We start from the raw sequence: 27,957 nt of genomic DNA, 5'->3' as shown, positions 1-27,957 counted from the left end.
ACAGCCCCAGGGCCTAGTGGTCAGTGACCAGACACTGAAGGTGATTGCATGAACCATGTGGAAGGGCCCTTCTTCTTTCTGCTCCCAGGTGTCAGCCCAGAGCTGGGTGCCTGGTGGTAGTAGGGGTCACTATAAGAATTCAAGACACCGGAGGAGAGCAGGGACCCCCAGCCGGGCATCAGCAGTTCCCTTTGTTGATCTACCATCATTTTGCTAAGGTGGCAACTCTCTGTCTTTGTTTCTGTGGCTGCTGCCACTTCCAGTCACTAGTCCCCTCTTTCCTTGTGGCTTCTGCTGCCTCCTAGCTTCTGTTTCCTCACTCCATTTCTCTGCTCCCAGGAGTCAACTCTCTCTGTACATACCACAGTCAAATGAAGTCTTGGCTTTCAGTCAAGACCATAGTCTGATCCATACATGAGCTATCCTGTGACTAGGCATTCTCATTATCTCCGCTCAATGGTGGCCAAGTGGGAGGGTCACTGGGTCATTTTGTTCAGAAAAGTATGGCCAGCACATAATGGCCACTCTGGAAGGTCTAGGGGCTGGCAGGGCTCTGGGATGGCCCAGAAGGACCCAGCCCCCACTGGGAGGCACTAAGACCCTGCCTCTGAGGCTGCCATGGTCCTGGACCACAACTCCAGCCTCACTGGGGACTTCTGGGAGAATGATCCTCCAAAGGGCCAAGGGCAGCTGAGTTCCTGGTCAGACTGAGAACACAGGGAGGAACACGACACATGGCCTGGTCCTCCAGGTGCTCGGAGTCTAGAGACAGTGATCAGATCCAAACATGCGAACCTCAACCAAACATTAACAGTAGAATGTAGGCCCTTTGGGAGCTTGGAGCCTGGAGCAGGGCTGTCTGTGCTCAGCTAGGGGACAAAAAAAGGAAGACGACATTTGGAGGGACATGGGCTGGCAGAGAGAAGAGATGTGAGGTACAGAGAAGTGGAAGGTGGGAAAAGTTACCTTCAGAAAGCAACTTGGAGCTGGATCACAGGACTTGGGGATTGTCTTTCCCAAGGGGCACAGGAATCATAGAGGTTAATGAGGAAGGAGTCAGCCATGGAGATCCGAGTCTCAGGGTGGTAAGTTGGGCCCTGGAGAAGGGAGGTGAGATAACTGTGATCCAGGAGGCCAGACCAGAGGCTGTGCCCATGATGTGGTGACAATGCTGAGATGCCTTTGTTTTAAATGTGAGTCCATATTCCATTATCATCGCCCCCTCCCAGAGGGTCTCTGGGCCCGTTTGTCAACGCAATACTTCTGGTTTCCCCATGGGGCTCCGTGTCCCGCGGCCACTGGGTGTGAAGCCCTAACACTGTGGATGATACCCACCACATTACCTTGGTACAGGTAGATCCAGGCCCATCACTCCACCCATGCCCAGCTTCCCCAGGGAAACCTCCCGCCTCCTGCCCCTCCCACTCCCTGCTCCTCCTGCCCCCGATGCAGGTCAATGACCCCACTTGGGAAAACATCAGGCTTGCTCATATAAGGAGCCCGGGGCCAGGCCAGCATGCTCAGCAATGGCGTTGGCTCAGTGGCCCTACCTCATCTTGGCCCTGCTCTCCGGCTTGGCAGTCTCTGGCTTCCCTAGAAACCCATCCCTGCTGCTTGGGGTAAGTCTGCCCCTTATTCACCAATAGGCAGGCAGGGAGGCCACACTGGACAGTCCTCTGTAGAATGAGGAGGAGGCAGAGGCTGGGCAGTGAGCTGCAAGGAACAGGGCAGGGTGTAGGGGGACCTGGGCCCCAGACCTGCTGTCAAATCTGATGAGACAGCTTCCCCGGGGGAGCTTAAATCTCTAGGGCCTCTGTTTGCTGACTTGTCAGGTGGGTGATGCACCACGATCAGCTCACCTCACTGAGAGGCTCTGAGGTTCATATATAGACAAGGGGAGAGGCCTCTAGGAATGGCCAAGCTGAGCTGCATGCGGTACAGTGGTGGTGGGGTCTGGAGGAGGCCTGGGGCCTAGGGAGGGGCAGAATGAGTCGGGGTATATATGGTGCAGGGGGAGAGCACTGACTTCGGTCCTCCCTGACACACTCCCCTAGACCTCCCCCCGGACCTCAATTTCTCCATCTACTCAGAGCCCTTTCTACTCTGACATGTGGCTCTCGGTGGGTCCTCTGTCCAGAGGCACCTCAAGGTGTGTGTGTGTGCTGGGGGAGGTGGTCACTGCTGAACCCTGGCCTCAGCCCAGAGCCTCTACCCAGGCCATGGTAGCCTTGGCCTTGGCCCAACCCCTGTGTTTGTCTTTGTTTTTTTCCAGAAACGGAGCCTCCCGGAAGGGGTGAGAACTTTCACAAGAGATGGTGCAGGGCAGAGCTGGTTGCCCAACAGCAGAAGAAGTGGGCAACAGGGGAAGGTCCCTCCAGCTGGCAAACCCCCTCATGGCCCCCTGCCCTGGCAGACCCCTGCTGCCTCCTGAGCCCTGGGAGAGAGCTCCAGGGAACCATGCCCCTCGGACTCGCTGATGCAATGGAGGACCACCCCTCCACGGGTCCTTCTTCCCACAAACGCTTACCGAGTATTTATCAGACCCCATGCATGGGGCAAGAGACACACAGTGAATGACCCTGTGATGCCTTCACGAAGCATCTTTATATTCATGTTCAATCCAGATGTCTCCCTAGAACATCCCTTGGCCCATCATCCCGTTGGAAAGAGGCTGTTGGCGGGCGCGAAGGCCCTCCCCATGCATCGCCCTTGGTGCAGGAAATAAGGGCCTGTTCGGGAGACAGAACCAGGCAGCTACCAAAGGACACAGGGAGCAGACTGGAGTGTGTGTGGACATGCTCTTTCTAAGCTGAGCTCTGGAAGATGAGCGGGAAGAGCTAGGAGCCAGCATGGTAGGGACATGGACTGAGCAGAGGAGGCAGGACCTGCCCAGTGGCCCCCAGAGCCATGGGGAAGGCTGTCCTGGGGGTGGTAGGGAGAATAGAAGGACTTTAAACAGGAGAAGGACAGGTCAAATTTGAGTTTTTACACCATCTCACTGGCTACAGCTGCATGTAAACCAGATTATAGAGCTAAGGAGGCAGAGTGGCCATCACAACAGTGGTGGCCAGTCAAAGGTAGTGACCAAAGATACTGCCCAGGCTTCTGACGTGTGTGACTGGGAGACTGGAGGGGCCGCTTACCAGGCAGGAGCTTTGGAGCCCACAAAGAGGAGCTTAAAGGGGAGCAGCCAGGAGGAGGTCCTGGTTTCCAGGGGCCTCAGGCTGGCGGGTCACCATCCGCTGATACACTGTCCCTCTCCCGCAGGCAGTCGATGGCATCGAAGTCTACAGCACCAAGGTCAACTGCAAGGTGACCTCCCGCTTCGCTCACAATGTCGTCACCACCAGGGCTGTCAACCACGCAAACACGGCCAAGGAGGTGTCCTTCGATGTGGAGCTGCCCAAGACAGCCTTCATCACCAACTTCACCTTGTGGGTGTCACCACAGCTTCTGGCTCTGGGCAGGGAGGGGAGTCTGGCTCAGCCTGAGCCCCTCCTTCCCCAACTCTCTATCTCTGCAGGACCATTGATGGTGTTAGCTACCCGGGGAAGGTCAAGGAGAAGGAAGTTGCCAAGAAGCAATATGAGAAGGCCGTGTCCCAGGGCAAGACAGCTGGCCTGGTCAAGTAAGTGTGGACCCCCAGGCCTTGGGGAGAATGTCAGGGCTGTGAGGGCCCTCAGAGACACTAACAAGAGAACAGCAGCTATTATTATTACATGGCAAAATGTGCTGTAATTCTTACAATGTTGTCTTACTTTGAAGTTGAGGCAACCAAGGCTCAGTGTGGGTAGGGGGCTCCCCCAGGGGGAAGGGACTGGAAACCAGAGGCCCAGGAAGCAGGGGGCTGTGCTCTTTCTGGGGCAGTCATTGTTTTTCATCCCCATTCAGGGCCTCTGGGCGGAAGCTGGAGAAATTCACGGTCTCAGTCAATGTGGCTGCAGGCAGCAAGGTCACTTTTGAGCTCAACTACGAGGAGCTGCTCAAGAGGCATAAGGGCAAGTACGAGATGTACCTCAAGGTCCAGCCCAAGCAACTGGTCAAGCACTTTGAGGTAACTGGCCACTCGCTTGTAGCCCCTGAGGGGATGGGGTGCCAGAAAGAGCCCTGGGCAGAGCCCACAGGAGGAGTATAGGAGCCCAGGCCCCAGCAACTGGCCAAGGAGGCGTGGGGGAATTACAGTGGTGCTGCCCACAGCACTTGGGCCAAAGGGAGGAGGCCAGACTGCACCTGGACTATCCAGGTTGGGTGCTGGGCCCTTGAGGGCAACATCACCAAGTGTTTCTGTAATGCTGGTAACTGGTTACTTGGGCATTTTTACCTACATCAGAGTGCAAAGCTAAAGGAAATGCTTTTAGTGGTAGACTCTGGGGCACCATATGGCAGGGAGTGGAAGAGCTTTAGGGTCAGAGTACCCAGCTGCAAACCCATGTGGTCATCTCCTTGCTGGGAGGCAGCAGGCTTGGGCGTCACAGAGTTGTCCTAGTGGCTGGTCCCTGCACCACACTGACCCATCTCCTCGCCCTTGTTGTCCTGGAGGCGGGGCTCAGCACTGTCACTAAGTGACATCTCCTGACACTTGGCCATTTCAGATCACGGTAGACATCTTCGAGCCACAGGGCATCAGCACCCTGGATGCTGAAGCCTCGTTCATCACCAATGACCTCTTGGGCAGCACCCTCACCAAGTCCTTCTCAGGGAAAAAGGTGGTATAGATGCCTCTGGGGCCTGGGGGGAGGGAGCAGGGGCAGGAATACTGAGTCTAGCAAGGTGAGTTTGAACCTGGGGGTTTGACAGATGCAAGGGAGAGACAGAGAGAGAGAGAGAGAGAGAGAGAAAGAGAGAGTGTGTGTGTGTGTGTGTGTGTGTGTGTGTGTGTAGGTACGAGGCGGGGGTCAGGGAAGGGGAGAAGTCTGTAACATCCCCTTTCTCCTAGGCCATCTGGGTCAGGAGTCAGGATGCTGGAGGTAGGGGGCTGCTTGCTGGTGATGACCTGCCAGAAGAACTGGGGTCTCAACTGCACTGGGGAGGGGACAGGGAAACCATTTATGAAGCCTGATCCCGTTTCACTTCGGGAAGGTAGGGCAGGCTGCTGGTCCCTGTTTTACAGAGAAGGAGACAGAGACCTGAGGGAGTTTTTCAGATCTGACTCCACATGAGTGGAGAAAGAAAGGGAAATTCATTCTTGGTGCTCATGGTTGGCTCTGGACCCCAAGGTCCCCAGCAATTCCAGGGGTCTTGCTGATCGTGGGTAGTGGATGAATACATGTTTACATGGACAGCAAACCTCAGTCAGGACTCCCAGGGCAAGGCTCGAGGAGCACACTCGCAAGAGGGCTGATGACCTCTGCAGGCGGTGTCCCCGCCCAGGGTCCCCTCCTCACTCTCTACTCTGCTCCTTCCTTGCTCCTCCTGACAAAAAGCACACAGTGTCACCCAATGTGAAGTTCCTTTTCATAGTGCAGAATTCTCCTCCCTAAGTGGCTTCTAGGTGCAGGCAGAGCTAAGGGACTTGTGAGGCCCAGTGAACCAAGAGAGTGAAAGCCTGGCTCAGATAAGGCCTCTAGCCTCCAAGGGGCTCCTGATCTCTGAGGCGGAGAGAGGTGCTCAGGAAGGCCAGAGCACCCCAGAGGGCGGCAGGACTCAGGCACTTTGCTGAGTGCCCAGGGCAGCCCCAGGCTGAGGTCTGCAAAGGGCAGTCCCTGCCCAAGCTGAGAGAGGCCCTCCATCACCCTCCCTCAGGGCCATGTGTCCTTCAAACCCAGCTTGGACCAACAGCGTTCCTGCCCAACCTGCACAGACTCCCTCCTCAAAGGAGATTTCATCATCACCTATGATGTGAACAGAGAGTCTCCCGCCAATGTGCAAGTAGGTACCTGCCAACTGGCTCTGCCAGGCTGATCCATCCCCTACTTTGCTCTGGTGAGGGCTGATGTGTGGAGGGACTGCAGCTTCATCTAGTAAAACAACCTTGATCTTCAGCCCAAGCATGAAGTTCCTGCAAGGCATGGGGACCACAGGCGGACCAGAGCCTTTATGTGGTGCCCCCTGGAGGCGGAGAAAGGACATCTTTATTTGGGGCTGCTAAAAGTCTGGGTTCTATTTTCAAGGGTAGCCAATGTGGGGTTGCTGAAAGGCCACTGGTCTCCAGTATCTCTCTCCCCTTTCCAGATTGTCAATGGCTACTTTGTGCACTTCTTTGCACCTCAAGGCCTTCCGGTGGTGCCCAAGAGCGTGGTCTTCGTGATTGACGTCAGCGGCTCCATGCAGGGTCGGAAAATGGAGCAGGTACTCTCCTTGGTGCAAGAGTGGGTGATGGATTGGAGACACAGGGAGATATTTTTAAAGTGGATGAAGCTAATATTCCAGTGAAAGAGAAGGAAGGAGGGCGGGATTTTTAAAAGGCACAAAGCCTCTTTTCCTGCAGATGGCAGGGTCCCGGGCCGGGAACACATCTTCTTGTCTGCTTGTCTTTCTCCTTCCCAGACAAAGGATGCCCTCCTCAAAATTCTGGAGGATGTCAAACAGGATGACTACTTGAATTTCATCCTGTTCAGTGGAGACGTGACCACTTGGAAAGACAGTTTAGTTCCAGTCACTCCTGAGAACATCCAGGAAGCCAGGAAATTTGTGATGGATATTCAAGATCGAGGATGTAAGAACAGAGGGGAGGGAGCTACATCCTGCCGTTCCTCTCTGCCTGAGCAGCCTGTTTCCCTTCTGCCTTGGCAGCAGAGACTCTGCTGGTCTGGGCCCTGCAGATCCAAGCTGTGGATAGAGGTGGGATGGAGAGTCCTCAGGCTTGACATTGTGGTGTCTTCTCTGTGGTCTAGGGAAACCCATTTCTTTCCAACCTGTGATCTCCACAAGGTAATGACACAGAGAACTCTTATCCCTGGCAGTTTCCTATGAAAGATGACAAGTGACATCTACACCACCCCCCACTCCTCCCTGTGAGAGGGGCTGGCAGTCCATTTAACTGTTCTCCAATCACAATGTGTTCTTACAGTCACCATGTGCATCTATCCTTGCAGCAGCCCTGAGAGGCTGGTCCTCTTACTCATTTGAAAGACTAAGTCATCCATTCATCACTCACTGAGTCATCCAGTCAATATTTACTGAGTACCACCACGCACAGGCAGGCAGGGTCTTTGGGCACATGAGCAGGGACTGTTGTCTCGACTGCCTCCCCCTGGCACCCTGAGGATCCCCTCTCACGGTGCCTCTGTCTGTGTGCCAGTGACCAACATCAATGACGCACTGCTGAGGGGCATCAGTATGCTGAACAAGGCCCGGGAGGAGCATGCAGTCCCAGAGAGGAGCACCTCCATTATCATCATGCTGACCGACGGGGACGCCAATGTGGGTGAGGCCGCGTGTGTGGCTCTGGCTGCCGCTCCTGGCGCTATAGCCAGCGTGCTGCACGACCTTGGGCAGCTCTCCCCAGGGTCCCCTGTGATCTGTGAGCCCCTGAAGGGCTCTGCTCGCCCCAATGTCTGCTCATTGAGGCTTGTGGCCATGACTCTGCCAGCTCTGCACAGGCAGGGATCAGATCTCTGCAGACAGAGCTGGTCCAGACAGTCGCTGGGGCTATGGCTGCAGCGTAAATACCTCCTTCTCCCGCAGGTGAAAGCAGACCTGAGAAAATCCAAGAGAATGTGCGGAATGCCATTGGCGGCAAGTTCCCCTTGTATAACCTGGGCTTTGGCAACAATCTGAATTATAACTTCCTGGAAAATATGGCCCTGGAGAACCATGGGCTTGCCCGGCGCATTTATGAGGATTCTGATGCCAACTTGCAGTTGCAGGTGTGCCTTGCCTCACATCCCTCTGGGAATGGGGAGCTCACTACATCCTCAAGAAGCTGTTCCACTGTGTGACGATTTAAGTTCTTAGAAAGAACTTCCTCTCGGGTTGAAATCTATCTCTGGTCACCTCTTACCCATCAGTACAGGTTCTGATTTTGTCCACAGGCTGCATAGAACAGACCTACTTCCTCCGTAGGACTGCCATATCAGATCTAAGACCTCCAGTTAAATAGGAACTTCTCATAAACAACGAATAATTTTTTAGCAAGCATGCTCCAAACACTGAATAGGACACTGTACTTAGTTTGCTGTGCTGTGTTAAGTTGCTCCAGTCATGTCTGACTCTGTGTGACGCTATGGACTCTAGCCCACCAGGCTCCTCTGTCCATGGGAGTCTCCAGGAAGGAATACTGGAGGGGGTTGCCACACCCTACTCCAGGGGATCTTCTGACCCAGGGATCGAACCCCTGTCTCTTATGTCTCCTGCATTGGCAGGAGGGTTCTTTACCACTAGCGCCACCTAAGAAGCCCCACATTTAGTTTGCTAGTGCTGCCTTAATAAATTACCATACCCGGGCGGCTTCCATAGGCCATTGTTAGTGGTGGTTGCTCAGTCGTGTCCGACTGTTTGTGACCCCATGGGCTGTAGCCTGTCAGGCTTCTCTGTCCATGGAATTCTCCAGGCAAGAATACTGGAGTGGGCTGCCATCCCTTCTCCAGGGTATCTTCCTGACCCAGGGATCGAACTTGGATCTCCTGTATTTCAGGTGGATTCTTTACCATCTGAGCCATCAGGGAAGCCCTACCTGGGTGGCTTCCACAGCAGACATTTATTGTCTCATATGTCTAGAGGCTGGATGTCCAAGATCAAGATGCTGGCAGGGTTGGTTCCTTGTAAGAGCTGGGAGGGAAGGCTCTACTCTAGACCTCTCTTCTTGGCCTGTCGATGGCCATTTTCTCCTTATATATCTTCATATCATTTTCTCTGTGGGCATGTCTGCCTCTGGGTCCAAATTTCCCTCTTTCAAGGACACCAGTCATATTGGATTGGAGTCCATCCTAAACAACTCATTTTAACTTGATCTCTGTAAAGAGCTTTTCTCCAAATTTAAGGTCATGTCCTGAAGTATGGGAGTAAGGATTTTCACCTGGGTATTTTGGGGTTACAAAATGTGTCCCTATGACAGCCGTACTTATACTAAAAAGTAACCTGTCACTTACCTGTTATTCAAATGTAAGTCATGCCCTGCATTTTCATTTGCTAAATCTGGTAGTCCCTCTCCTCCCCAGCACAGGCAGTGCCTCTCCACCTCTGCAGTGGAGCCCCAGGCCTTCCTCCTGAGTCTCCTGGTCTCCACGCTCTCACTCCACGTCAGCTTCTCTAGTCAGCCTCCACCCTTCCTCTTCTCCTTTTTACTTTCATTTCAACAAACAAGCATTTCTTGAATCCTATGTGTCAAGAACTCTGTCCTTTCCTTTTCTATTCTTCCCAGTCTCTAATTGGGATGGGGGGGGGCATTGAGGAGGAGGTTCCCCAAACTGAAGGACACAGTCAGGGCCAGGTGGAAGTGGAGATCAGGAGCTGGACTGGCCCAGCTTGAGAGATCCAACCACCTGCAGAGGCACCAGTGGGAACCTGCCCACCCTGTCCCCTCCCTGCCTGCGCTGGTGGCCTGAGATGATCAGGGCCCCCATCTGAACTCTAGGGCTTCTATGAGGAGGTGGCCAACCCACTGCTGACAGGCGTGGAGGTAGAGTACCCTCAGAATGCCATCCTGGACCTCACTCAGAACAGTTACCAGCACTTCTATGATGGCTCTGAGATTGTGGTAGCCGGGCGCCTGGCGGATGAGGACATGAACAGCTTTAAGGCAGCTGTGAAAGGCCACGGGGTAAGCTGAGCCGGGGGCCTTCTTGTGCGCTGGGGGTGGGGGACCTACTGATGGGGCTCCAGCCTCCTGGCTGATGGCTCAGCAGAAGCAGCCTCTGAACCAGGCCCACCTGGCTCCAGGCCACTAGCCTCTCTCCTCCTCCCACCCCCATCCCAGGCCATCAACGACATGACCTTCACCAAGGAGGTGGACATGAAGGAGATGGAGAAGGCCCTGCAGGAGCGGGACTACATTTTTGGGGACTACATTGAGCGGCTCTGGGCCTACCTCACCATCGAGCAGCTGCTGGACAAACGGTGACCCTAGCCCACCCCTCACACAGCGAGGCCCTGCCCTGACCCCCAGCCTTGCCCCAGCACCTACCTGTGCACCAGCCCCCATGCTGGCTATGCTCCAGGAGAGCCCAAGAGGAGGAAACTTTCACCTTGGGACGTGCACCTCCATGCCCACTGCAGCTGCCCAATCCTCCTCTTGACCAGGCCCCCATGGCCTGTTTTTCCTGGAGCAGAGAGGGTCTGTGATGGGGGCCTCAGGCAGGAGCCTGGGAGCATCTTGAGGGCAGGGATGAGCCTTGACATCCTGTCCCCCACACCCAGCACGGGTCTGCAGAGATGCTGAGGAGAAACATAACCGAAGGCTGAGACCCCAGCCCTCAGCCCCAGGGGGCAGAGCTTGGCCATGCGAGGGGGCCGTGTCAGCCTTCTGTTGGGCTGGATTGGCTGGGAAAGATGCTGGCACTCAGCATGTGAACACCATGATGACCGACTGTCTGTGGCCATGTTGAGCCCCTTGTGGCTTTCACCTGGAGAAACAGGCCCAGAGAGGAATCAGGGCAGGTCCATCTATCCCAGGGAGCTAATGAAACCATTTTCTCTGACTGCTAGTGGGCTCCATCCTAGGGGACACCCACTGGGAGAGGTGGAGGGGGTCTTGGGCTGACCCTCCCACCCTGCCCGTCCCCACAGCAAGAACGCCCAGGGTGAGGAGAAGGAGAATCTCACGGCCCAGGCCTTGGAGCTGTCCCTCAAGTACCACTTCGTGACTCCACTGACCTCCATGGTGGTGACCAAGCCTGAGGACAACGAGAACCACACGGCCGTTGCCAACAAGCCCGGAGAAGGTAGGCACAGACGGTGGGAGGCCACAACTTGGATGCCTCCTTCCAGGCCCCTGACCCTGGGTGCCCTGAAAAGAAGTGGGCCTGCTGAGAAAGGCAGGTCTAGGAGGCATCAGAGGAAAACTGGCCAAGGACCGGGGAGGGTGTTATAGAGGGAGCGAAGCCATTAGTGTGACTAGTGGAGTGTAGGCATGAATAGGAAGAGCCTTGAAGTCTCTAAAGGGGGCAGGGTGTCCAGGATCATTTCTAGGAAAAGGACTGAGGTTGCAGCATGGAAGTGTTGTTAGATAAGACGAAGCACTTCCGACCTAAAAGTTCAGCCTGGAGCCAGCACCTGGGGATTGTGAGAGTAAGAGGCCATGAGAGCTGGAGGCTGGGACCAGGCCTGGTCAACCAGATGCCACAAATGCAGTGTCCTGAGGGTCCCTGCAATTGGCATTGGGAGATATGGGAGGTAAAGAGCCAGTCTGGGCCAGGCCTCTGCCTCCAGGAGCTCCTGGTTCCTGTGGGGGCACACATGGCCCATGGCTGGCCGGCCAGGCAGTGACTCAGTCACAAGGGCCCTGACACTGGGGTTCTGTGGCCTCCAACCCCATGGTCTCCTCTTCCTCCCTTGCAGGGCCTCTGGATGCAGAAGGTGAGCTTCAGCCAGCGGCTGGTGAGTTTCCCAGGAGAAGGTCAAGAGAGGACCAAGGAGGCCTTTCCAATCACCCAGGGAACCCACCACCCAGGAAGGGGCCATCAGGACACCGGAGCTCATCTCCCAGCTCTACTGCCAACTCACCAGGGGCCAGGGCAGGGCTCTGTTTACTCTGAGCCTCAGGGTTCTCATCAGCTGACGAAGGGGGGCTTCCCCTGCCCAAGGAGAGACAATTGGGATGAAAGTATTCTGTGACCTGCAAAAATGAGTAACTCAGTTAGTTACTCAGTAACCCCACAGCAAAGCTTTGAAGGAGGCCTCTTACGGTTCCCATTTTACAGAGAGGAAACTGAGGCACGGAGAAGTTAAGTTCCTTTGCTCAAGGACTCGTACAGCAGGGGACCCAGCCAGGACTTTGGCCCAGGCAGCCTAGTTTTGGCACCGGCTCTGGAGTTCACAGCACTCTGTGCTTGTCTCATTATGGAACTGGAACCTCATCCCCACACCATCAGGCAGGACGTCCCCAGCCCCTACCGGCCTGCCTTGTCTCTATCCACACAGGCTGTTCTAACCAAGCAGTATATTTCGACTGGGTCATGGCTCTGCCCTCTGAACAGCCCTGTGAGATGTAGTCACTGGTACACGTGTGTGTGAGTGTGTGTGTAGGTGCATGTTGGTGCATGTTTTGCTACTGAGGACAACAGTCACCTGTGAGCCTCATTCTATTCCAGCCTCGGGACTGTAGTTCAGGGTGGCAGACAGAATTGCTAGTGACAGAGACACTGATAACCTAATGGTTTGCATTTTAGCCACTTGGAAGTGCCGACCCCCTGCATTAACATTAGGCCCCTACTACCACCAGCCCTAGAAAGGGATTCCTTGGGGGCACCCCATTTCTGAAGCCTAAACTTAGGGGGTCACATTCCCACCTCTGTCAGCATTGGGGCCCCACTGGGGACAGCAGCCCCAAGACAGGCAGAAGGCCTGGGGTTCAGGGGAGGGAACCCCCTAGACCTTGCTCACACTTGCCCTTTGGCTTCTTTTTTCAGAGATCCCGTCCATGGCTTACCTGAGTGAGTATGTGCCAGCTGCCACAGAGCGCGGCCCTGCGTCGTTCCCCTCGGGAGTCTTTCCTGAATCAGCTCTCTGGAACAGGCAGATGGCTGGGGGGTCCTGAGGAGATGGGGGGAGGTTAAGAGCATTAGGGAGCCTGAAGGTGAGGGGCATGAACCAAACTCTGGGTGGGGGTCTTGGTGCCTCCCCTGGCCTGTTTGTTTCACTCAGCCCTCTGTCTTTCGTCCACAGCCAGCTACCAGGCTCCCCAAACACCCTACTACTACGGTGAGTTTCCCAGCTTCCCCAGGTCGAGGCTCTGGGCCTAGGGCTGAGCACCTCCTGCCTGTCTAGGAGTCCATCCCACAGGGCCTAGGAGGCAAGGGGAGGTCCCTGGAACAGTGAAAGATCCCGAGAGCCAGCCTCTTCTCTATGTGTTCTCAGTGGATGGGGACCCCCATTTCATCATCCAAATTCCAGAGAAGGACGATGCCATCTGCTTCAATATTGATGAAGACCCAGGCACAGTGCTGCGCCTCATTCAGGACCCTGTCACAGGTGGGGGCCATGGACTGGGGCCAGGGGCCCTTCCTGAGACGGCCTGGAGCCCCCAGAGTGGACACATGGGCCAGGCTCACTCTGCCCCAAATGCACCCATCTTTAAAGGTAGATTCCATCCTGTAGGGATTTCATATTCCATCCACAGCCACAGGGCCAGGGGTAATGGGGAGACGGTTAGAGTTAAGGGCTGCCTGGGCCTATGGGCAGGACTCACCCTGGGCATGAGGAATAGTGTTTCTCTGGACAACACTCCCTGGCCCCGACAAGGGGCAGTTCCACAAGGTGAGCCTTCAGCCACCAGTGTGATCCCAATATGTCTAGGAACAGATAGGACTGGCTCTCAAATCCTGGTCTCTCAATTGAGAGACCTGGGTCCCCCACTGGGTTATCCCTCAGGAGGTCTGGCTGAAGGGGAAGCTGTGACCCTAAAAGACCAGTCTGGACTTAGGTCTTGCTGGTCTCTCATTGCCCCGCCCATCTGGCAGGCCTCACAGTTAACGGGCAGATCATTGGTGAGAAGACAGGCAGCTCAGACTCCCAGACCAGAAGGACTTACTTTGGCAAACTGGGCATTGCCAGTGCTCAGATGGACTTCCGGATTGAGGTGACACCAGAGAATATCACCCTGTGGAATGGGGACTCACTGAGCACGTTCAGCTGGCTAGACACGGTCATGGTCACACAGGACGGGTAAAGCCCTGCTGCTGGGTCTCTGAGGGGTGATGGAGTGCGGGGGTCTTAGGGGGAATTTGAACAAATCCCAGAAGATCCACGGGGTTAACAGGAGAGACCAGTGGCCTCAGCCCCCACTCTGGGAAAGGTGAACATGGAGGCCCCCAGCCCAACCCCGGGGCTCCCCACCAAAGGCAGGCAGACAGGTGGCTGGACAATTCACAGGACAACTTGAGGGAAGGGCTGTGTGGACAAAAGCATTAAGTGGACCTGGCAGGCTGATGATGACAAAGATTCCTGTGTGCATCAGCTCTGGCTGAGCTCACTTGTTCTCAAACTCCTCTGCCTCTCCTGCACCTTCAGGTCACCCCCAAGCTGGGTGGGCAGGGCTACAGTGTTAGTCCCATGGAGGTTCAGAGAGGGGCAGAACCTACCCAACGTCACACAGGAAGCCCAGTGGCCTAGCTGGGGCTTGATCCCAGGTCTCCAGACCCCCAGGACAGCCCCTTGTCTGCTTATGGAGTAGCAGGAACCCACTCAGTGCAGGGCGAAGTCATTGTCCATAAGCATCTTCTCTCCAACACCCCTGACAGTTTCTGGAGTCTGTGTGCTCTCAGATGTCACGTTTCCTGCTCTGCCCTTGATTCAGACGCCTGGTATCATGGCCACTGGGCCCCACTGCTGACCTTTTCTTCTCTTCTAGGCTATCTGTGATGATCAACAGGAAGAAGAACATGGTGGTCTCCTTTGGAGACGGGGTTACTTTTGTGGTTGTCTTGCATCAGGTGTGGAAGAAAGAGCCTGCCCATCATGACTTCCTCGGCTTCTATGTGGTGAACAGTCGTGGGATGTCAGCACAGACACATGGGTTGCTGGGTATGAAATCTTCAAGCTTCAGGTCGTTCAGGCCACATGGTGGAGGGAAAAAGCCACGTGAAAGGGCCATCTTAGTCACCCTGGACCCAGCACTCAACACCCCACCCAGCCTTTGCATCAATCCTGGAAGGCCAGTGGCCTTGTCACGTATGGCAGAAGTAGGGTTGACAGTGTGAATGTTTTTATTCCTAGGACAATTCTTCCACCCCTTTGACTTTCAAGTGTCTGACGTCCACCCAGGCTCTGACCCCACAAAGCCAGATGCCACAATGGTGGTGAAGAACCATCAGCTGACAGTCACCAGGTGAGGGGACCCTGCTGATGTCCTCAGACTGCTGGGTATGAGATAGGAGGGAAGAGCTCTCTCCACCTACGCACATCAGCCTGGCTGGCTCTTGTCTTCCATGGGATTCCCTTGTTTCCCTCTGGGCTTTTGGCTCCCTCTAATCAGGAAAAAGCCAAATCTGGCCCCCTAGAAGGAGTAACTACATGACCTCACTCTTGACCTGAGTCTGGACTCGTAGAATTGGCAAGTTCACACCCCCTTTCAAGTTTAGGTCCATGAACGTGGCCATCTTGACTACCCTGCACATCACAGCCTCTCTCTCCTTTCTTTCAGGGGCTCCCAGAAGGACTATAGGAAGGACATCAGCGTCGGCAGGAATGTTGCCTGCTGGTTCGTCCACAACAATGGGCAAGGGCTGATTGACGGCATCCACAGAGACTACATTGTCCCCAACCTGTTCTGAGTTGACACGCCAACTCCTGCTGAGATGGCCAGCCCAGCCTGCCTGGCGTCTGGAACAGAGGCACAGAATGGGGTGTGATACAAGGCTGTGACAGTAAAGGCCAAGGAGGAACTGCACTGCCCCCAGCCTCTGTCTGCTTCCATCAGCCCCTGCTCCAGGGGATAGGCAGCTCGAAGGAAGGGTTGGCTGCTAGGAAGGCAACTTCCTGGGCCTCTCCATCAATGCAGCTGGTTGGGGGGTTACTACAGGAGTCAAACACAGGACAGTGGGGGAAGGAAAAAAATAAAGAATCGATTCCACAACAAAGGGCCTCTAAGAAGTTGGGAAGGACTGACTGCCTTTCAGGATTTAGGAAGGATGGAGGAAAAGTCAAGGGTCCCTGGCTCAGGAGCTCTTATCAGGGCTGAAGCTTGTTCTATGATACAGGAGCAGAGATGCTCCAAGGCGGATTCAGCCTGCCCCTAATTGCGCCATCCATCTCTCCACTCTCTGATCATCTCACCATCCATCCAATGGTTCATCCACCTGCCCACCCCTCCACAACCCATCCATTCAGCAGCTAAACCCAACATTTTGGGCTAGGATCTGGGGGCACACAGCTTAGTAACTCAGTTCCTGTTTGCATGGGTGCTCCAGTTTGTCTTCAGCTTCACTGGGGATTCCTGGGATCCTCCAATCACTCCTTATGGTGACCACCTGCTGCTGTACCCTGTAAGTCCTGGGTGGGGTGGGGGTCAGACAGAGGTTCCTAGAGAAGCAGCTCTGCAGGCTGTCAGCCTGGACAAGCCTCTCCCACCTGAGCAACAGCACCTTTCCCTGCCTGGCCTTCCTGCTCCCAGAGAGAGCTCTTTTACAGAGCAGGACTGGTTATCACTTGCTGCCTGAAACCCTATAAATGACATCTCCCACCTAGGATTCTTGAGACAAAGACAAAAGTCCTCCCTGCTGTCCCTCCAGTTTCATCAGCCCCGCACACCAGGGGTTTCCTTTCAGTCTGGATTCCAGACACACAGACTGCTTTCAGTTCTGCAACATAATCCCTCCTTCCCCAGACCCTCAGCTCCTGCTGTTCTCACTGCCTGAGGGGTGGAGGGCATGCAGGGTGGAGGGTACCCCGCTGAAGGAAGTGGTGCAGGGGAAGCATTAAGACTGGAGGAGGTTGCAGCCAGGTTGGGAAGGGTCTCTAATGCCAGTGGGGCTGGCTGGGGTGGGGTCTGGCTGTGGGTGACCAGGAAGTTCGGCTGCCTCCCACACCAGGGGCCCTTCTGTCTGAGCTGGAACACAGCTGGCCCAGGGCCCAACCCAGGGTGAAACATCCATCCCCAGAAGAGCTCCCCAGGCATTGTCACTGCTCTGGTGAGAGGGTGACATGAGACACAGCTCCAGACTGCATGTAGCAGAGGCCTGGGCTGGGCTGGCAGAAAGGGCTCAGCCTGGAATGGGACACCCTGAAGTGGGCAGACCCTACCACTCATTCAGTCCCAAATTGGCTGAGAAGCCATGCAGCTTTAAACCAGTTATCTTGAGGTCAGTATTCACATTTGTGAAATGGGAAGAAGGGTCCTGCCAGATGGAGCATGTAAAGAGGCATCAGCATGGTGGTTTCTGGTCCTCCTGAGACACCTCTATTTGTCCTGCTGCTCCCACTGATGACCAAGTCCAGGGGGTTGGAAGAAAGGCAGGAAGACTTCCCCAGCCCGAATTCTGCCCCCTCTTCCAACACATAATTAGGGGGTCTCTCGACAGAGGCCAGGACTAGGCAGACTCTGTTTTCTCCCCAGTCCCACGTCATTCTGGCTGGGTCTGTCCCTGCCTACAGCCTTTGATAGCTCCCCGAGCTTTCAGGATAGCAGCAGAACTCCATGGCGAGGTGTGTGCAGCTGGCACTGGCCTGGGCCTGTTCTGCATCTTGCCAGCATCCCCTTCCACCTCACCCCACAACACGGCTTCCCTTCACCTTGCTGAACTCAGTGCAGTGTCCTGGCTCTAGGCCTAGCGTCCTTGCTCTCCTTTTCCACTGGGTGAACTTCTTTTAGTTCTTCAAAACTCAATCCCAAGCCAGTCCCACCCACGCCATGCCCAGGAAGCCTTCCCTGCTATTCCTCAGGTTGGGCAAGTCGTCTCCCTCTGGGCTCCTTGTGGCACCCGCCTGTTATCTGGGTGGCAGCTCTGTTAGGTGCCCAGGGTACCTGCAGCACTCTGCTGGGGCTCGGCCCAAGGGGTGCTGGAAAGCACGTGGTGAACAAAACAAAGACGGGCATGGACCTACTTCCAATGGTTCACAACGCATGGCTGTCAGGTGCTGGCTGGGCCAGAAAGTCACCTAGGACCCCTCTGTAGGGGCACCAATTCACAGCCCAGCCCAGGGGCCAGTGTTTTGTCCTGGTACGTCAGAGCAAGCCCACAGCGAGTCTGATGGAGCCTCTGATGCTATTCCCTGATCTCGCCGAGCTCATCTCAGAGCCTCTGAAAGTGATCCTCACAAAGTGACTCAGTCCGAGGCCCCTGCCGGCCACCAGGCTTGATGGGGAGGCAGCAACGCAGGAAAGTGTCCCTGAGTGTTGGAAAACCTGCTGCTGGAAACCCCTTCCTCCCACCAGCCTGTCCTCTACCCTCCTATAAAGACTCATTCAGAAAATACCCTGTATAACTCGAGCTGGGAAAAGAATGTTTTCCATATCTGGTTTGCTCCCTCTTAGCAAGTTAAAATGAACTCATTCTCTGCTTCGCCCTGGCTTCCAGAAAGCTCGAAGCAAAGCTTCCCACTGCTGCAGCTTCCCCTCCTGAATCAGTGTCTCTGATTCAACTCTCCTCCTCTTGGCTCTTCTCTCCTGTTCATTCTCATATATATATTCTGTTTTATTCTCTTTATGTACCTTTTATTTGTAAGCCAAATACTTGTGTCATTTTGGAAGAAGTAGGTGAAATAATTACAAATATTTTGAAAGTATGCTTTGCCTGTGCAGGAATTCGGTGGGATGTTTGGGGTGTCTAACCCTAGGCCTGGACAGAAGCCCCTCAGTGACCCAGGCTCCTGGGAACAGACCTTGCATCCCTTCTGGGACTAGGGCCTCATCTCTGTCTCCCTGGTCTTCCACTGCCACCTTCTTTGCCAAGGCAGTGAGAAGACAGGCTTGTTTCCGAGCACAGGTGTGAACACCAAATTGTATCTTGCAAATTCTATTGCAAAAGGGCCCCACAGGTGGCTGAGAATGTTGGGAGTTGGCCTGTAACGAACTTCTACCCAGGTCACCCTTTTATTCTTTTCATAGACCCTGTGTCACCAAAAAGCAGAATGAAACCTGTTCCCCAGAGTGTTCTCTGGCTCCAGGGCCCCAGCAAGAGCAACATTTTAACGGTTCCAATCACTCTAAATCATAGTTTCCCTACCTGTAAAGTGAAGGGATAGGACTGAACGCTATTTGTGGGCCTTACTGGCCACAGGCCTTTGAGTGGCTGACGGTGGATGATTCTAATGGTACACGACACTACGTGTCTAGGACATGACCTTGATGCTTGGGGATTTGGCCAGATGAAACCAGAGATGCCCACTCCCTGGGCTCACATCACCTCTCTTTATTTTATTGAGTGCAAATACCTCTCCCTACAATGTTCCAGGACCGAGTGGCCCTGTGGTCACTGGGTGGCAGTCATCTGCACACAGGGCGGCGGCAGGGGGTGGTGGGTGTAGCTCCTTCCAGAACTATAGCTCCACAGACCAGCAGGAAATCTCTTTGCCTGGGGGGCTCTCTTGGTAATCCAGCTTGAGCTTTCTTGGATGGACAGACAGACAGATGGTCAGCATGTGTCAGGTGTGGTAGGAAGAAAGGGAGACAGCTGGGGATAGGAATGTGAAGGGTGAAGGGTCTCGGGGCCTCTGAGACTTCCCTCCAGCACAGGTCACCCAAGGGGACCCAGTGATGTGTGGTCCCTAGGGTCCAGGAATTCAGGGAGAGTTTCCCAGTGACCTCTGGGCTAATGTGTTTCTGTGGGTCTGAGTTGACCATCCTTTGTGGGGTAACTGACAGCTGGGTCAGACTTGTCTGACCTGACACCTGACTGTCTGGTTCCTGGGGAGGGACAGAGGAGTGGGGGTCCCAGAGCCTAGCTCCCAGCCGCAATCCGTGGCTGGGCTCAGTGGAGAGTTGTACTGAGTCACCTGGTGGCAGAGTAGTCACGTCCCTGGACCTTCAGTGTTCGCTTGCTGTCATCTGCCGTGTCCAGGGGCCCCCAGAGCACGTCCTGGTAAAACTGACCTGAGATACAAAGGGTGGGTCAGAGAAGAAAAAAGACAGAGGGAGGCTGGGGAACACGCCCTCTTGAGGAGAGGGCACTTCCTGTTCACAGGCAGAGGTGGCTTCTGAGGGTTTCCCAAGCCTGGGCCACGTACCAAGGGTCCCATTGACATGGCTGGAGAAGCGGTCAGTGTCCTGCAGGAGAAGCCGGAGCCCCTTTCCAGGGCCGTCCCAGAACAGCAGGCCAATGGTCACTCGGTCTGGTCTGCTGAGCAACAGGAGCCCCTTCTTGTCCATGGTCACCTTGAGGCTGTGGGCAAAGCCGTGTCCTGAGCATCGTGGAGAGGCCCAACAGGGACCTGGGGTGGCCACGGGCGGGGGCTGCCCTTCTGTCCTCAGGATCTCCTAGCGTGGCCTTCCAGGCAAGGGCCCTCAGTCTTGTGGGCTTCGGTTTCCTCAGTCACCTGGGAACCTGGGACCAGGGCTAACTCACTGACACCTGGTTATCCTGGCATTATGTATAACATAAATTAATGGTTCCTCTCCCTCTGGCTTTCTTAGATTTGATTTCTCCCAAAGTAGTTTTATGTGACTTAGGGGTTCATGAATACATTTCCTCTGTCCCTTTTGTTCATATGGCCAGTGCCACTTTCTTCTGATGATTAGTGTTTAATTGTGTGTTTTAAGATCTAGAAGGACAAGTCCCTCTGGAATGACTTCCTTTTTTACTTAGAATAATCTCTGGAGTTATTACTGTTTTCATTTTCGCAGGAACGTTACATGTTGAATAAACCCGTGCTGTGACTCTGAGGTTATTTTCAATGGAATCTCCCTAAACTTACACTGTCTTGTTAACACAGTTCAATGTAAAAGCTATGGTCTATTTTTTTTTTATGTGGATCTTCTGAGCTCATGAAAGTATGTGAATGTTCAAGCGCCACGACTGATAGGAATCCTTTATTCCATCTTCTAGTATGTTTGTCCAAGGCACAGAAATGCTATTGATCTTTCTGTATCTACCAGATAACAGGAGACTTTAAGACCTTTTATGAAACTGGGAGCTTTTAAAGGGGAGCCCCTCAGATTCCCAAGGTCTGTACTCACTTACCAAGTGGGAACCAGTTTCTCTGGAGGGGCTGACTGACAGGGAGTGGACAAGGCTCTCTGTACTCAGCATGGGCGGGGAGTCCAGAGGACACTGCTTGAAGAGGGCCTGGGTCCTTGGACTCTCTCCCCCCAGCTCATGACTCCCAGAGCTGGACACAGCTCTGCTGGGCTCCACAGAGAGGTAGCCCCACAAGAAGAAGTTGCAATCCACCTCTGCTGCCCTCTAGCTGCCTGGTATTGATGTCAGAGGGACTTGTCTCCTTGTCAGAGCTCCAAGGCTAAGAGTGACATTCCTAACCTCCCCTGGTGGACAGTGCCATCCAGACTCTCATCATCATGGTTACCTTATCATGTAGAGAGCGCAGCTTCCTGTGTGCCCAGTGGGCACTGCACCATCTATGGGCAAAGTGCTCTCTGACCACATGCTCTCATGAGACCGGAGCCTCAGCCCTCTGGCCGAGGGCTCAGATGATTAGCCCTAGTTAGGGATGAGGGGGTGTAGAACACCCTGCCTATGGTCACTCAGGGCTAGCAGCAGAGCAGCTCCAAACCATGCTGTCCCCTGCACCCGACAGTGACCCGGGTTAGGTGTGAGCACAGCCAGGTCCCCAGGTCAACCCCTGGCACCCTCCAGAGCTGGAGGGGGACGTGAAGGACTCTCACATCGCTGCCCCTCCTGTGGGTGCGGCTCACTGCAGAGCACTCGTGCCCAGCCCATAAAAGTGGAAAGTGGCCACCGCCTAATGCTCACCCGGGCATCACCGAGTACAGCGTTTCCTTCCACTTGTATGCAGAGTTTCTTCGGTTTCGAGTCATAACCACATGCTCAGGGGACGCATGGACCTGCACCTGGGGGTTCTCAAAGGTCACCTCAATCCACGAGAAGCGGGCCTTCGCTGTCTCAAAGTGGCCAGTCACCTCAACCCCTGAGAGGGCCAGGAGCAGAGAGGTCAAAGCTGTGGCTCCAGCTGGGCGTTGGCCTGAACAGGAGGTTTCCCCCGCCCCTCCCCGGCTACAACCCCCAGAGCTGCTCTTCACCCACTCACCTGCTGGTCCCCTTCCCCGCCTCCCCTCATGCTGTAGGCCTGCTTCCCACCATCTTTACACTCATCCCTTGGGTACCCCTGGCTTTGGAGGGGCCCCCGGTCTTCAGTGATGGCCACCTTCAGATGACCAGATCAGCTCCACCTTCTGGGGACTTGAGGGCAGGTCTGGCCAGTGTACCTCCCTCCTCCACACCTTTTCCAGCTCCACCGGCCTCCCTCAGGGCTCTGTGCTTCTGCCTACCCCTTTCTCGGCCTCACGGACCCCCACTTCTCCGCCAAGGCCCCATCACCCCCATACAACCCCATGCAGCCCTACGTCCTGGCCCTCGGACAGCTCGTCTCCTCTCCTGGGCTCATCTCCACTACATTTTGGGCGCTGACTACAGGCTGTGCCCAGGTGTCTCCTCACCCTGAAGTACGGCAGTATCTAGGGGCAAGCCCACCTCTGCTCACCTTGGGGTGTAGGTCATTCAGGCCCACATAAATGGTGCCCAGTGAGAGGTCGTGGGGCAGACGTATGAGCGCAAGTGTTGGAGCTCGGGCAGCGCCTGCCTGGGACGCCGCCTGCCTGGGAGTCTGTGGGTAGGTGTCCCAGTTTCTGAGGTAGGAAGCTGGGGGGTGCGCTGTGACCAGATTTCTCTGGGTGGATAACGGGGTATGTGCCTCTCACCTTGGTCAGGGTCCGATAGCAGGTTCACTAGTTCCTGAGGGTGCCGGAGGTCCACACAGAGCCGGTCCACGCTCTGCCCAGGCAGTGGCAGGATGACAGAAGGAGCCTGGACGGGAGCTGGGACAGCAGGTGTGTTCTGGGGGTAGGTAAAGCTGGCTAGGGGCAAGGATGGGGAGGGAGGCTGAGACGGGGTGGCACTTACCGAAAGGTAGGGCTGTCGGGGTTGTTTCTGAAATAAAAAAAAAGTCTCCGTTTAGGCAGCCTTTTCCTGGGGAGGGGCAGGGTTGAGGAATGGAAAAGCCAATGGATATTCAGGGTTCCCTCTCCATCAAGAAACCTATGTTATGGGTTCATACAGCTCCCCGGGCCCTCCCCTTCCAGGTCTCTCTGCCATAGGGCCAGACTCTACTGCAGCCTGGGGGCACCTTTGATTCTGAAATCCGTGTCGTGAGATGCTCCACCAGGACCTGAGGTAGGTGACGGTGCAGAAGCAGGCGTGAGTGCAGGAACAGAAAGGGAGAAGGCAGTCAGGATTCGAAGCAAACGGCAAGCCCTCCAGCCATCACTGCTACCTGCCACCCACCAAGCTCCAACTCCACGAACCCTGCCACAAACACACACCCAGTCTAGAACTACCTTTGCAAAGAGATTTTTCCAACCAGAAGAGCATGCTGTCAGGGAAAAAACTGAGGAGATGGGGTCCAGCCTGGCCCTGCAGCTGTGTCTGAGTCTAGGTTTGGAGATCAGAAAACAGCTCAAGGGACTACTCTTGGCTTTGGGAATGGAGGAAACCTTCCTTTTCTAGAATGTTCCCTCTCTAGTGAGCCAGCCTCCAGAATGTAACGAATTCAATTCAGTAAAAATAAAGGACATGCTATTTAATGTCATGTGCTGTGCTGTGCTTAGTCACTTAGTGGCATCCGACTCTTTGTGACCCTCTGGACTGTAGCCCGCCAGGCTCCTCTGTCCATGGGGATTCTCCAGGCAAGAATACTGGAGTGGGGTGCCATGCCCTCCTCAAGGGGATCTTCCCAACTCAGGGATTAAACCCAGGTCTCCCGCATTGCAGGTGGATTCTTTGCCATCTGGGCCACTAGGGAAACCCAAGATTACTGGAGTGAGTAGTCTATCCCTTCTCCAGGGGATCTTCCCGACCCAGGAATCAAACTAGGGTCTCCTGCATTGCAGGCAGATTTTTTACCAGCTGAGCTACCTGGGAAGCCCAGTTAATGTCATACCTTACAGCAAACCTCCCTGGTCTCTGCTTAGCCCTGGGCTTGGTGATTTATCTCATCCAACACTATGGGCAGGTTCATCTTGAGGAAACTTGGCCCTCAGAAGTTCAGAAAGTGGCTTACGTAACGTCAGCTCTGGTAGCACCAATCTCGAGGACATACGGTGGAATGGAGAAGAAGGAACAGGAGGTCCAGGTGGTCCGAATAATGGAGTGCCGTTTAACACTTTAAAACCTCCGCCTTTGGCAAAGTTCACACAAGCATTGTTTTCTCAAGCAGAGTCATGGGTCCCCACAGCCTAGGCGCTGGGACTAACCCCAGAAGAGGGACATGGAGGGGGCAGGTGGGTCCCCTCCCCTCCCCTATCACTCTGGGTTGGAACGAAGGGCCCTTCTCGAACTCCTCCCTGCTGGAATATTGGCCCTCCTTCCCCGCTCTGGTAGTGCCCCTCAAACTATCTTTTCCTCTCCAGCCTCTTCTTTTAGAAAAGACAAAGACAGGGTCTGCACTGCTGCCTCCTAATCAGACACAACTGGATTTGAGTCCCAGCCCTGCTACTGGCTAGGCAAGTCTAGTAAGTCACTCCCCCTATCCACAGCCAGGGCAGAGACCAGCCTGTAGCCAGGGTAAATGTTCTGTCAGTATCCCCTTCCTCTACCCTCTCCTCTTTTGCTACCTGGTTTCCTGGATGCTCTGTCCCCCACAGAATGACCAAATATCATGGGCCCTGGAAATCAGAGAAACTTGAGTTTGCTTCTTGAATGCATGTTTCTGGGACCCCCAGTGTCTCTGTGTCTCTAGTGCCCAGGACAGGGCCTGAGTGACAGCCAATATCTGAATGAACAGGTAACTGAGTGCACCAGCGTGCTTGGGCAGACGACACCCCTCCTGAGGAGGGCTGGGTGGGAGAGGTGCTGGCTAGTCGCCATATGGTCGCCAAACCATAGGCCCTGTGTCAACCAAGAGTCACCAAGGCCAGCCTTAGAGGGCATTAGGCTCTTACCTAAGTGGACTCTCCTGTCTCTGCTTTCTGAATAAGACAAAAAGAGGGAGAAAGAGAGACACACCGTCAGGGTGGTTTGGATACATCTGAAGTATTTCTATTTAACTTTGTTTCCCAACCCCAGCGCTATACAGGGTACAGTAAACATGCGGCGGCGGGGGGTGGGGGGCGGGAGGGGGTCAGGAGGCCCAGCCTCAGTTTCCTCATCAATGAAACAGGGATGAGTTTTCTGGGAGTCTTGGTTGGGATGTTGGGGAGGGGCTGGGGAGAATGCTGGGTCAGAACTCTGCTGCCACACCCACCATCCTCCACAGGCTTCTCAGCAACCTGAGACTGTTCTTGACCTTCAGGTTTGGTGATCACCATGGACGTGAGGGGGGTGACAAAGCTGTAGCTGAGTGACAAGTTCAGTGCACGGGCCTCAAGAGCCTGCTTCTCAGCATCTAACGCAGAGACCCTGCAGGTAGAGGAGGCCAGTGGCTTGGCAAGCCCCCAGGTGCCCAGAGTCTCCCTCCCTCCTAGACCCTTCTGGGGTTACCACCACCTCAAGTCTCCCTGCCCAGGAGATGCCTGTGCCAGCTGTGCCAGCCCTGCCAGTGAAGAGCCTGGGGAGGTGCTGAGGCCGTGGGTGGCCACCCCAGTGGGCCCTGGAGGATGCCTTCACCCACATTTGCTCAAGCAGTTGCTGGATGGTCAGGTATGCCCAGAGTCTCTCCATGAAGCTGTGGAAGATGTACTTGGGGCTCCGGAACATCTCCTCCTGCTCGGCCACATGGGACACCATCATAAAGGTGATGTTGTCCCTGTGCTGGAAAGAGGGGCCCAGGGAGGGCAGGAGCAGTGAGGGCGTGATGCCAGCACCTGGACTGGTGCTGCCCAGCCCGCCATGAGAAACCTGGTTGGGGTGGCGTTGGTTGCAAGTAGAGCAGAGGGTACGGAGGATGCTTAGGGGTGTGAGAGGCTCAGTCCTGGAGCCTCCAAAGATGATAAGGAGGTGGAGAAAACATGGAGAAGACTATCCCAGGTGCAAAACAATGGGTGCAGAACCAGGAGCTGCCTGAATTTTTTGCCCTCTCCACACATACAGCTATTTTTTTCTGTTTTTGGCTGTGCCACGTGGCATGTGAGATCTTAGTTCCTCGACCAGGGATTGAATCCAGGCCCTTGGTAGTGACAGCATGGAGTCCTAACCACTAGACCGCCAGGGAAGTCCCTTGGATGAATTTTAAATAGACTAACACTCTTGCCCCAAGCAACAAGACCTGTGAAACCTTAGGTCTGGTGTTTGAGCTATTTTTCACAACACGTTAACTACATAACTACTAAAAGAAAGACATGTTTGTTTGTGAACTACACTAAGTCACCTTGGGTTCTGCACTTTAAGAACTCCTGGACTCCAGGACAATATGAGCAGCTGACACACAGGGAGTGTTTACACAGGGCAAAACCTTAATCTCCAACACAGCCTTATGAGGTGGGTAAGGTTGACTTATTTTCATGGCTACAAAGCAGGAAACTGAGGCACAGGGAGGTTTAGTGCCATGCTCCAGGTCTCAACTCTGCGAGGTGCCAGAGCTGGGTGTGAAGCTGAGCAGGCTCGCCATAGGATGTGCTCTGCCTATCTTGACACTTGGCTACTTCTGAGACAAGGCCCTGGGCACCCCCATGCCCACTTGCCTTGCCCACCTGCTCTTCTCCCCACACATGTTGTCTGCCTGCCACAAAATCATGAAATATTCCTCTGGCCTTCCAACATCTGACCTCTGCCACCTCCCACTTACCCCTCAGTATCAGCTGAGTCTCCCTCAGAAGCCCTCCCTGATCTCCAGGCCAAGCTGGGGCTTCCAACGCTCCTTCCCTGACTCCCCAAATTTATCCAGCCCGCAGCTCCTTGCTTGTGCGACAATTTACCCATGCTGTCTCTCTCATGAGGGCAGTACCCCCAGGGCCTGGAGAGGTGCTGTGATTCTCTTTGTGGAATGAGAGGCAGGGAAGGCTGTGCAGGGACAGGACACCACCTGGTGGGCTGGGCTCTTGACCTGGCAGTAGCGGGACCTGCGGCAAACTGGCTGCTCTGCCTGGAGGTCAGACTGCTAATCTGTGAAATGGGAGCAGCCCTCCCTGCCTGACTGCTTGGGTGAGGACAGGAGGGGATGTCAAGCAGCTGGTGCCCTCAGGAGCAACAGCAGCAGCTGTACTGGTTGACCGTTACGTGCCTACCACGTGCCAGCGCTGCGCAGGCGCCCTCAGAAAATTACATCATCTCTATAATCTCCATGGGAGCCAACACAGTGGGGCTGCGTCACCCACAGATGGCAGAGGGCACTCTGTAACTTGCTCAAGGTCAATGGGCTGGAGCCTGGCAGGGCTGGGGTTTGAGGCCAGCCCCTCTGACTGCCCGCCCCAGCTGCCCTTCCCCTCCAGAATGGCCAGCCACACTTACCAGCTGCCCCCGGATTTTGGCTGAGAGCACTTCAGGGCTCTGCTCCCGGAGCTTCCCAGCCACTACCAACTCGGAGCCCTTGAAGAACACCCGGAAGGTGTTCTGCGTGACCGACTCCACAGCATTGCTCGGGTACTCAAAGGCCACTGACGTCATCAGTGGGTTGGCCACCTCCTGGTAGAAGTCCTGCAGGGCAGGGAGGGTTTCATGAGGGCCGGGCTGGGGTCTGCCCACCTGGCTGTGCCATCCCTTGCTCACAGAGCCCAGTCAGGGTGTGTGGGCACCTGCAGCTGCAGGGCAGAGTCTGAGTCCTCATAGATGCGCCGGGCCAGGCCGCCGTTTTCTAGTGCCATCTTCTCCAGGAAGGCGTAGCTGACATCGAAGCCAAAGCCCAGGCAGAAGAGACTATGCTGGCCATTTATAGCTTTCCGCACGTTCTTCTGGATATTCGAAGGATTGGTCTCCCCTGGACCCAGTGGTTTCGGAAAGGGGTGAGAAAATGGTGATTGGCTCAATGGATATTTCTGGAATCTCAGAGCCAAAGAGGCCTAAAAGACCCTTCTCCCTGCCCCAGGTTCCACAGCACGCCAGGCTGAAACCCAGCTTCTCCTTCTGGGCAGTGCGCCAGGGGGCTGCTGGCAGTGCCTTACCTACAGTGGGGTCACCATCAGTGAGGAGGATGATGAGGGTGATGCTCCCTTCAGGCAACAGCTCCTCCTGGTTGGCTTTCTCCAGCAGCTGCACGGCCATCAGCATCGCGTCATTTATATTGGTCCCTGTGGGGCACACACCCTCAGCGGGGCTCCCAGCAGGGTGCCCCAGAAGTGTCTACCACGCAGGGCTGCACAAG

General features: G+C 55.0%; 2 protein-coding genes across 8 annotated transcripts in view; one reads left to right on the top strand and one right to left on the bottom strand.

Moving 5' to 3' along the window:
* The first annotated feature begins 1,526 nt into the window (after positions 1 to 1,526).
* On the top strand, positions 1,527 to 15,368 carry ITIH3 (inter-alpha-trypsin inhibitor heavy chain 3). Of its 4 annotated transcripts, none has more exons than XM_055558615.1 (22): positions 1,527 to 1,619; positions 2,273 to 2,293; positions 3,268 to 3,434; positions 3,524 to 3,628; positions 3,892 to 4,054; positions 4,593 to 4,706; positions 5,743 to 5,868; positions 6,172 to 6,288; positions 6,487 to 6,655; positions 7,241 to 7,366; positions 7,627 to 7,808; positions 9,515 to 9,700; positions 9,857 to 9,996; positions 10,666 to 10,820; positions 11,437 to 11,454; positions 12,507 to 12,530; positions 12,763 to 12,798; positions 12,955 to 13,068; positions 13,557 to 13,761; positions 14,447 to 14,619; positions 14,812 to 14,923; positions 15,239 to 15,368. In XM_055558615.1, exons 1-22 carry the CDS (start codon positions 1,527 to 1,529, stop codon positions 15,366 to 15,368), a joined length of 2,676 nt encoding a protein of 891 aa, XP_055414590.1. The 4 variants fall into 4 exon arrangements, with proteins under 4 accessions (XP_055414590.1, XP_055414592.1, XP_055414591.1 ...); XM_055558617.1 differs by lacking the exon at positions 11,437 to 11,454 and adding an exon at positions 10,976 to 10,986 and having other exon boundaries at positions 12,509 to 12,530; XM_055558616.1 differs by lacking the exons at positions 11,437 to 11,454; positions 12,507 to 12,530.
* Positions 6,468 to 27,957, bottom strand: part of ITIH4 (inter-alpha-trypsin inhibitor heavy chain 4) — a 29,698-nt gene continuing 8,208 nt past the window's right edge. The window contains exons 9-27 of one of the 4 annotated variants that reach the window (XR_008706363.1): positions 27,758 to 27,883; positions 27,392 to 27,573; positions 27,108 to 27,293; positions 25,333 to 25,472; positions 24,967 to 25,121; positions 24,665 to 24,691; positions 24,338 to 24,388; positions 23,785 to 23,901; positions 22,852 to 22,893; positions 22,629 to 22,655; positions 22,427 to 22,543; positions 21,462 to 21,636; positions 19,759 to 19,913; positions 19,528 to 19,624; positions 14,178 to 14,451; positions 12,527 to 12,630; positions 11,602 to 11,713; positions 10,064 to 10,885; positions 6,468 to 7,638 (exon numbers count right to left, since the gene is read on the bottom strand). Coding sequence is in view for 2 of the 4 variants with exons in the window: in XM_055558614.1 (XP_055414589.1) it covers positions 19,072 to 19,141; positions 19,528 to 19,624; positions 19,759 to 19,913; positions 21,462 to 21,636; positions 22,427 to 22,543; positions 22,629 to 22,655; positions 22,852 to 22,929; positions 23,785 to 23,901; positions 24,338 to 24,388; positions 24,665 to 24,691; positions 24,967 to 25,121; positions 25,333 to 25,472; positions 27,108 to 27,293; positions 27,392 to 27,573; positions 27,758 to 27,883 (1,703 nt within the window). In the remaining 2 variants the exon portion in view is untranslated. Of the gene's footprint in view, positions 7,639 to 10,063; positions 10,886 to 11,601; positions 11,714 to 12,526; positions 12,631 to 14,177; positions 14,452 to 15,999; positions 19,142 to 19,527; positions 19,625 to 19,758; positions 19,914 to 21,461; positions 21,637 to 22,426; positions 22,544 to 22,628; positions 22,656 to 22,851; positions 22,930 to 23,784; positions 23,902 to 24,337; positions 24,389 to 24,664; positions 24,692 to 24,966; positions 25,122 to 25,332; positions 25,473 to 27,107; positions 27,294 to 27,391; positions 27,574 to 27,757; positions 27,884 to 27,957 lie in introns of those variants that run through there. The other 3 variants (XR_008706364.1, XM_055558614.1, XM_055558613.1) reach the window with 3 other exon arrangements.

Source organism: Bubalus kerabau, chromosome 20 (assembly GCF_029407905.1).
Source record: "Bubalus kerabau isolate K-KA32 ecotype Philippines breed swamp buffalo chromosome 20, PCC_UOA_SB_1v2, whole genome shotgun sequence".
In the NCBI taxonomy this organism is placed as follows: Eukaryota; Metazoa; Chordata; class Mammalia; order Artiodactyla; family Bovidae; genus Bubalus; species Bubalus kerabau.
The sequence above is the reverse complement of the archived record's forward strand: the minus strand, read 5'-3'. Positions and strand labels throughout refer to the sequence as shown.